The sequence below is a fragment of the Lytechinus pictus genome, chromosome 3, assembly GCF_037042905.1.
Source record: "Lytechinus pictus isolate F3 Inbred chromosome 3, Lp3.0, whole genome shotgun sequence".
Classification (NCBI taxonomy): domain Eukaryota; kingdom Metazoa; phylum Echinodermata; class Echinoidea; order Temnopleuroida; family Toxopneustidae; genus Lytechinus; species Lytechinus pictus.
In genome coordinates, this window is record NC_087247.1 from 43011028 (window position 1) to 43020660 (window position 9633).

At 35.0% G+C, this 9633-nt stretch overlaps 1 protein-coding gene across 1 annotated transcript; it reads right to left on the reverse strand.

Moving 5' to 3' along the window:
• Window positions 1-6774, reverse strand: LOC129256305 (myeloid differentiation primary response protein MyD88-like). Its single transcript, XM_054894545.2, has 6 exons — window positions 6045-6774; window positions 5284-5349; window positions 4639-4707; window positions 3763-3940; window positions 1988-2079; window positions 1-1602 (listed from the first exon to the last, which is right to left on the reverse strand). The coding sequence occupies exons 1-6, from the start codon at window positions 6643-6645 to the stop codon at window positions 1454-1456; spliced, it is 1155 nt and encodes a 384-aa protein (XP_054750520.2). The 5' UTR covers window positions 6646-6774; the 3' UTR covers window positions 1-1453.
• Between the last annotated feature and the right edge of the window lie 2859 nt (window positions 6775-9633).

Genomic DNA, 9633 nt, shown 5'->3' on the forward strand with positions numbered 1-9633 from the left:
ACCATCAAGTACTTTTTATGTTTCTTTTGTGGCATCACAAAAACCTTGTGTACATAGCAGCACGCACTGTACACAAGCAGTCAGACCGCAGGTCCCTATGCTAATGAGCAAAAAGGCCAGATTCATCCAAATCATCTCGTGGCTGAATCCTCCTCCTTGCAAAATCTCGTGATTCGTGAGATTTTCTTTCTCTAAGAATTTACCTGTTTTAACCTCAAGTTAAATGAAATATTATTGCACCATCAGATAGAGTAAAAGTTACTCTTTCATATTGGTAATTTATTTTGTATACAATATTTTGTTAAATAAGTAAATTTTTGGCCTGAAAATGTGCCTAAAAACTGAATTTTCTTCCTCTGTTTTCTTTTGCAAATTGTGCAAAACTTTTTATTTTGAGCCTCAATGATATTTATATCAACATAAAGCTGAACTTCTGTACTTTCTCACAATGCCACTCTTGATATGCAGCACCTTTTAATCGGGTCAAGATCACACTTTTCCCACCAAGGTACAAGACGAGATTTCTGAAATTTTGTACTTGCATGAAATCCAGAGTACTGATTGGCTGGATAAGATTCACAGAACAACAGGCGCGGGGTATTTGAGGAGATTACCACATGGGAAGTGTGACTTTCCCACGAACCCAGGCACTGGAACCATTGGAATTTGCCAGTGTGCGGTCTCTTTGACCAATCAGAGTGCAGTATTCTTGTTTTCAAGCTGCTTTATGTACTTGGCAAATGAAAAGTGTGATCTTGACCCGATTAAACCAATTCTTATTTTGAAACCTATATCATTTCAAAGCATACATATTTAGGTTTATCATGATATAAAAATCATTTGGGCTCAAACAAAAATAAAGTGTGAAAATAGCAGCTTTTGTCAGGTGAAAATATTTATTTTGTAGCATATTTTAGATCAAAATTTTAACCTATATTACAAAATCTTTGAATAAATCCAAACATATGACCTGAAAGAATGATTCTTCTTCTTTACAATGGTACCAAATTCATGAAATTCGATGCACAATTAGAGCAGCAATGACCGAATGAAAAGAGGTGTTTTGGTCCGCATCAAGCTCATTAAATATGCAAAACATCTCAAGTCATGAATATCACTTGGATGAAAGAAGCCACTTTCTTGGGACCTGCAGTCTGACTGCAAGCTATTCATGCTCAGCATTATAGATATCTTATTAAAATTATCAATTTTAAAATTGTATTTTTATACAAAGAAATCATGAAATTTTCATACTTGTCCTATATACTTCTAAAGTGTTACGCAATATGACATGCAAACATTCTTATGCGTGAAATGATATGAAATTACATCAAAAAGTAGGTGTGTCTTACTGAAAGACTATCAAAATACCAGTCTCAACATGTACATTTTCCTTTATCTAATTAAGATAATGAACTTTGAGAAGACTTCCCTGGGTATCATGATGGTCTCTTCAACGGATGGACATGGCTTTACGGAGACGATCCCAGAGCCAAGGTCGAAGGTCTTGTTTGGTGAAGTCACATGTTGTGATGTGTCGTATGATGAGAGGGGGTTCACATGGTTTGATGAGGATCGGGATTATCCGTCTTCTCCTTGCACCTGAAAGTAGAATAAATATCCATGTAATAAACACTGAAGTAATAACAAATAATTAGAAAGGAATATTTAATAAGAGTCACTCAAATAGAGGATGATGGAAAGACTGTGTGGATGGTGTCTAGATGATTTAGTTGTAGAATGTGGATATGAAGGATACAAGATGCTGGAGTGGATGGTTCAAGAAATAATTCGAATGTAGAATATGGATCTGAACTTTTTAAGAATATTTCACACATAAAAATCAAAGATCTCCTTTGCACAAAAACTTTGCTAACTAGTTAAACTCAAGCAATTAAAAGTTGAATAAGCTATCAATACACTATGAAGCCAGCCAAATTCCAACCATTCATCAGGAATGGCTTAAGTAAATCCACATGTTACTCACCTGGTTCTAATGAAACAGCAAACTTGGTTTGGAAGTCACAGCTTGAACTCTGCAGGAACTCTGGAGATAATACTACCAGCATTTTATTGCACCTAATAAAAAATAATGAGAGGGTTACAGAACAATAGACATTTCTAACAAGGATTGGACAAATTCAATGGGGACGCATGACTGTTATGCTAGTATAAAAAAAGCTTTCAAAGCCGATTTCAATCAAGATGTAAAAAGTTGTGAAAATTTGAAATCTTAACATGAATTCACTCTTCTTCTCACTCTTACTCCAATCGAAACAGGACTAAAATGTAATCTTATTCAAAATTTGAACTCAAGATGACAATTCTTGTTAATCATGTGGTGTGGATGTTATGTAATAAAACACGTTTTAGTGGATGTATTTTACAATTTTACAGGAGCATACATGTATGTGCCAAACCAAAATAAAATATCCAAATATTTTGCCTTTTGAAAAAAAGAGCACTTCTCAAATCAGGATATAATACATATGGAGCTCTCTGATGTTCAATAAATAAATTTGTAAGATTCAAAATGTCTTCTTAAAGAAAAGTCAAACAGTATCAAGAGAAGGTGCTAGATTTACATATTAAAAATGTAATTTCACAAAGAATAATCAGCCACTACACTTTTGTAATAATAAAATGTTATATGATACTCTCGTATTTATATTGACCCTTTACCAAGCTTTTGATAGGCTTTGAAAATGAGATCTTTATTAAGTAAATCAGCAACTGCTAAACAATAATATTTAAAAATGCAGTATAAATACAGCACACTGACAATATATTTTCATTGGTTCTTTTTGTATAAATTTCTTTCCTCCCTTCCTTCCTTCCTCCCCCTCCCTCTCATTCTCTGTCTTCATTGTTCTCCTTTTCAACCTACCCACTTCCCCATTCTGTTTCATGGATGGTAGAAGTATATACATCACTATTATTTGCCAACTTAATTTCATACAGGGGGTTCCCATGACTGAAATATGGGAATCAGGAATTGTACCATAAATAAACAAATATTTACATACATGCCAAACATCACATTCCATTAAGCATACTGAAAATAATGAGAACCAGTGCTTTTTGCGTTAGTCTTAATTACACTCATATCAATATTGATTCCTAAATTGGTTGGTTAAATGTTTTTTAAGCAGTGCATGTGTGAGTGCACGGTCAGAGAACCAATTGATTTGGAGTGAGGGACTGGGAGTCAGGGTATAGGACTGATAATACAACACACTAGCTTGTAGGTACCAGCCCTTGGGCTTATCAAAACACAATAGTATAACAGTCTGAATTATAAGACGACTAGAGTAGAATGGAAATGTGTAATGCGTGGTATTTCCTGAGAATATCATGACTAAAGCTAGACTTATCTCAAGACCCACTTGCTGATAAATTTATCAATAAGGGTCTGTGTCTGCAGACTAGTGACACACACCACCATGGTGTTAAATCTGGGTCACACATGATTTTTGAAGATTTCAATACACTGGCTCCTGTGACAATTGCCCCAATAGAAAACCTTACTCCACAAATCCTCACATCATTATGTAACAAAAACATACCACAACCCTAACCTTCCCCTCACTATATATCTTCAGAGATACTAAGGCATGAGCAGTAGTTGTGGGAATAAATAACGCATCACCACTTGAGAGGGGGATTCCACCAAAACTTAAAAATTTATAATTTTGGACCTACAGGTGTATTCCTCTCTCAATCTGAAATAGAATGAACCTTTTTTTTCTTCCACATAGTTACCTGTTCTTGATTATTTCTGCAGTGACGAGAGCATGCGAACCTCCCGGCAGTAGATCTCTCTGATCAATGCAGAGTTTGAAGTTATGAGGTTCAGATTCCAATTGTCTCCTGAGCTCTTGAACAAACTCAAGATCGGCCATGGCAAAACAAATGTAAGCATCAAACATCTCTGGAGGCCCTGGAGTGAAATGTAATGATGAGAGTGAATTAGTGATAAAAGAATACCTTGTTTACCATAGTTCTGTGAATAATTTTCTGGATCATGTATAATTATTCTAAAATAGTTATGAATAATTTCTGGATCTGCTAAAAGACTGCAAAAGTATATAATAACATTCTTAGCCAAATTTGAGTAGTTACAGTGAGAGAAAGTCTTCAAAATCAAGTTTCATTATAGTTCCGACATACACAAACACAGATAGGCACACATGGGCATGGGCACATGCATGCCTTGCAATAATACAATGTACATTATAGCTTCTCTTTTAACAAAGTACTCTGCTTGTTTAAGTTATTTCAATCATCCTTTGGCACAAAAAAATCTTCAATTATTATCACATTTCTGATGTCAAGTTGAATCTCATTGTTATTTGTTATAGTTCATTTTGTGATCATATTAGTTATATAGTCTTTAACAACTAGATGTTGATTAAGTGATAAAATGACCATGTTCAAAGAATCAATTGACATGTGCTGTCATTTATACTGGATATTCAAAATCCTACTTTTTCTCAGCTTTCACATGGTAAGTATTATTTCTATTATTGAATAAACTTCTCATTTTACATGGAGACATATAAGAATAGAATATATATACATATTCAATCATTTTGAGAAACAAAACATTATTGTTGAAGTGAAACAATTTTTACTTACCAGATGGTGAATCATTGAGTGTGATTCCTCTTAGATCTTCTGATGTGGATGTTGCAAAATTGCCTGTCACTATATAGAAAACAAAACAAAGTGAAATTACTGAATAAATCTATCACTTGGTACATCTCGGCTGAATTAAAAGAGGGGGATTGTTTTCACAAACTTTTGATATTTGCACCTTTTGCAATTATGAATCATATGAATCAAACTTTCTATGAAATGAATTCAAATGATCCCCTAGTTTCTCATCAATAAAAGGAATCTGTCCATTTAGACCACTTACCATAAAAGACCACTGTTCTTTCATTTCATTTTTTGTTCAAATTCCTTCTTCATAATATGGTCTCCTTTGTTGCAGATATAGGATATACATATAGACTTTAAATTTAATGTGATCTGGGTCCATAGTCACAAAACCTTCACAAGACTAGTAATCACCTCTATTGTGGACTATATGTACAGTTAGATGATAACTAGGTTTTTATGAATAAAATGTTAAGTCCATGGTTTCACTAATCGTAATTGCATTTAAAAAGTGACAATAGATGAATACTGAAAGATTCACCTCAGTACTGCAAGTTGACTGTATCATATAAATTATGAAATGCTTGAAATTTGAAGAAAGTTAACACTATTTGATCTTACCCTCCGGTACTTGAATAGGATCTTTAGCTTCAGCTTGAGTTCGTCTCCATCGCTTACAGTCTTCCTCTATATTATATGATTGATAAACAGAGGAGAAATACTCCATGATCAAGCCAAAATTGCCTGAGATTTTAAGGACTTCCAGTTTCATTACTTGATGCTCTTGAAATTTTAATATACAATTCACTGTTAAATGAATAAATCATTAAATAGTAACCACAAAGTAAATTATGATGATTCATTTATTTGAGTACAACCCAAACCAATTCATCACTATTATAATAGCATTAGATTTTCTTTCCTCCAAGAATGTTACAAGCTAAAACAATAGAATCATACGAAACAAAAACAATAATGATGATGACAATTAATAATAATAATAATAAAAAAATAATAATAGCTCCAAATACATGTAATAAATAAAAAAATCTGAAGAGGATGTTGAACATGAAGGTGAAGGTCACACCAGTCACCATTGCCTAAGGCTAAGGAATCCTGCAACCAAAATGTCTCCTCACCTTGAACTGTACGATATTAGGAAGCAGTTTTCTTTGGTACGTCCAGATTGGTAAGAAAGACTTGGACACTGGAATAAAGTTATCAATTGCACTTGAAATTACTTTTTTCTGTTTGTGAGAGCAAAGCTAGGCAAGGCCATGGCCATGGGAAAAAATATGGACTTGATCCTGGTCAGAGAATCAGACTCTGAGGAATATAAAGTCAATACCGTAATAATTAATAATTATCAAAGTATTTCTTACCAAGAAATGTAGGCAGTGCATCTAAGACATCATGTCTTTCAATTTTTTCTAAGATATCAAGTAGCTTTCCAACATTACTTCCAGGTTTAGTACACCATGCAGATAAAACTTTTGCCACTGGATCTGTTTCCATAGCAAAGTTTTGGATATGAAGTTGATAACTGAATCCCATTTCTTCAGCTAAATCTCTCCAATCAGACGATCCAGGTCTAGGAGGACGGAGGTACTGAGAAAGCATGTTAGTTGTCCTCCATCCGATGCCAGTGGCTGGCATGAGGAGATCGATCTTACTTTCCTCATCTTTATCTCCTTTCTCAGGCAATTCGGCTGCCATTAGTTCAAAGCATCCACTATCACTATCCTGTCCGAGTGGTCCGAGGGAAGCTGTTGTTGGCTTTTCCGACGCCGAAACAGGTGGCTCGAAAGTACAGGAGTTGTCGTTGCCAGCCTGACTCAAGCTGCTGCTGCTGCTAGTGCTAGTGCTAGTTTTACCGTCTGCAGCTTCGACAGATTTAGTTCCGGAACTTAAAAATACTTTACCAGAATCTCTCTTTGCGTCACCCGGTAGGTGAAGCTGCACCGTTAAATCATTGTAATTCATCGTGAGGTAATTATTTCACGAGGTCACGTTGCAGTTGTAAAAAAAATATTGTTCCGAAACGAATTGTTAACTCTAAAGCAACTTCCGGGTGCTATATTCCAGTTAACTTGCACACAACGCATACGTCATAAAACCAAACCACCGAATGGACTCGGATCGTCGAGCAACGTACCTTCAGTGCACACGACAGTCTTAGAACGAAAACCTTTTTTTAATCAGACTTATTTTGCAGTCATTCTGAACATAATTCTTTTAAAGTATAGAATATATCTTATTCTTTATGTGTGAAAATCAATTAAATTTCAACTGAAAATATTTTATGTTTGCAATTTGCACCACAAAATGTAAGTTACATCAAAGTTAAAATTTGCGGTGCTTGATTTAGAGACTAAAAAGTGACCATAAATGGGGAGGGGGATTTTTAGGGAAATCCCCTTGTTAGTACGCCTCGGTGCTCCATGCGATTTGAGCAACGATTTACCAGTCTGGACCTTATGTCAGGCACGGTTCGGGAGGAGGGGGGAGGGGGGGGGGCAGCTAGGATACATTACATATCCTGACCCAAATTTCTCCACAAAGAACACCCTGTGGTATGTTGTGGGGTTGTGCCCCTCTGGGCCCTGGAAATTATTTTTATTGGGGGTTCTGATGTAAATTTGAAAAGAAAAAAAAAAGAAAAGAAAAAGGGTTTCACTACAAAGTTTACAATCAGAGATAAAAGTGGTACTGAAAAAGTTTTAATACAAAATTAAGGTCTTTTTGGTTACATTTATCAATTTTTACACATCTTCCAGAACTGTGACCTGGGGATGCTGCCTATATGATACACACAGTTTTGGGGTGCTTCATTATTCATTATATGGAATGCTTACTGTGAACATTAATTTGATTGGTCTATTCAGCGAGTGTTATATCCTACATAAATCAAATCATGTATGCTGATTGGTTTAGATAGCATCATGTGACCAAACATATTCTCACTATTTTGTGATGTTGAAAATGAAACGCCCACTGAAGAAAAATTGCTATTCCATGACGTCAATGATGGAATAGTGCACTATTCCATCATTGACATCACAGATCATGACGGCGCAAGCACTAATATACCTACGCTTTCCGCGTGCTGAGCGAAGGCTTCAGGTGAAGACGGTCAGACAGCACAGCAAGGTTATCTTGATTCAGATAAAAAAAGGATGAACTACGAGTACAAGAACTAGATTGTCAAGATCTCTTGCTCTAACTTATTAAAGTAGGATATAAAAAAAATATACCTGGTGGGTGTTTCATAAAGCTGTTCGTAAGTGAAGAACGACTGGTGAACCTTTCTTACGCGCTAGGTAATCACCAATGAACATAATAATAGTGAACATCATTTTCCACAAGAAAGGATACCAGTCGTTCTTAAAGTCGCTCTTAAATTACGGACATCTTTATGAAACGGCCCCCGGGCCTTTATTTTGAAAGTATACAGGGAATTATTCATCTTCAGTTGTTCTGGCAAAATTATTATTTTCCCTTGGGGCATAGTAATGCCAGTCCAACCTCGGATGAATAATTCCCGCTATACTTACTCAAAGCCTGGTATATATTATCCTTAGATGGCAGATATGGATTAACTATTGTTTCCTTTTATGAAAATCACACTGTACAAACCAAGCAAACTCGGTATATACCGTACAACATCATATTGAAATAGTATGCATGTTGTAATCATACCAAAATAACAGGGGGCAGGTGCTGGAGCCATGCACCTTTCAGCTTCAATGGCTTATAACCATTGTTCATTGTTTAACTGTTTTCAAAATATTATTCCTTTTCACATCCCCTAAAAGTGGCACCATGAATACAAAACATATTAATATATATGTGGAAACATTACATATTATCTGTCATAGAAACAAGTTGTGTAATTATTTGGCTAAAAATACATCGTGTGACAGTCCCCACTAGCCTTGTTCGATTGAGCTACACTGTAATTTGTCATGGAGGGTAATATCGGAAGAAGTGATCTGATCAGTATATGTAGGAAGGCACATTAAGCTTGGCATACATGTCAAAGGGGAAGTTCATCCTGACTAAGTTTATTGTAAAAATGGCAGGAAAAAAAAATATTGCCAAAGGTTAGAGAAAATCCATCAAAGAATAAAAAAGTTATAAGAAGTTTAATTATTTGATTCATGACGTCATATGCGAGCAGCTTTCCTACATATTGTATGGTAAAAAAATTGATGAAATGTCATTTTACCAGAAAATAATTATTGAAAACGGTTTTTATTATACTTCCAGTATATCAATAGACACATCATTTCATACCCATTTCTAAAGAGAAAACAAAAATAAGTCATCACAAACCATTAAAAAATTGAAATTTAATCATTTTGATTACATAACTTATGGGGCAGCTGCTTGTCTATGATGTCACAAATCAAAAACTTTAAATTCTAATAACTTTCTTAATCTTTTATGGATTTTCCTCAAACCTTTGCTAATATATTTTATTTATTTTTTCTATTTTTACAACAAACTTTTCTTCAGAAGTTCTGGGCCTGATAAAAGGTGAAGCAATCATCAATCTCTTGGAGTTGGACATGCCATATTTAAATCAGCACCGGAATATGAGTGCATTTACACAAACAAATTATACTTTTACTCTTCATTAATTCTATTCAGCTATTCTAAAATGATCATTTTTTTCTGTTGTCTTTACCTCCATATATCCTTCCCCCTTTTTATCTTGTTCCATTTTTGTATCCAATTCATCACAGTCCCTGCCTTTCCCTCCTTCACTTTTCACCTTCTCTTTTTGTTTGTCTGCCAGTCTCTCTCTTGAATACCCATTCTGTCTTAACATCTACGACAACCCCTTGCTCTCTGGGTGTGCGTGTACCTGTAACTCTTCTCTTTCCCCCTCCCCCTCATATTTATCATTTTCATTTGGAACTGTGTATTGATTGTCAAAGCACATAAAGGAATCAAACAATCTGTAAG

Bases quoted from the DNA above. Each gene is read 5' to 3' on its own strand.
- LOC129256305 (XM_054894545.2), bottom strand. From the start codon at position 6,645: ATGAATTACAATGATTTAACGGTGCAGCTTCACCTACCGGGTGACGCA. The intron at 5,350-6,044 runs GTAAGAAATACT...CATATAATATAG, and splicing joins TGCACTGCCTACATTTCTTG to AGGAAGACTGTAAGCGATGG. The intron at 4,708-5,283 runs GTAAGATCAAAT...TTTTCTATATAG, and splicing joins TCCTATTCAAGTACCGGAGG to TGACAGGCAATTTTGCAACA.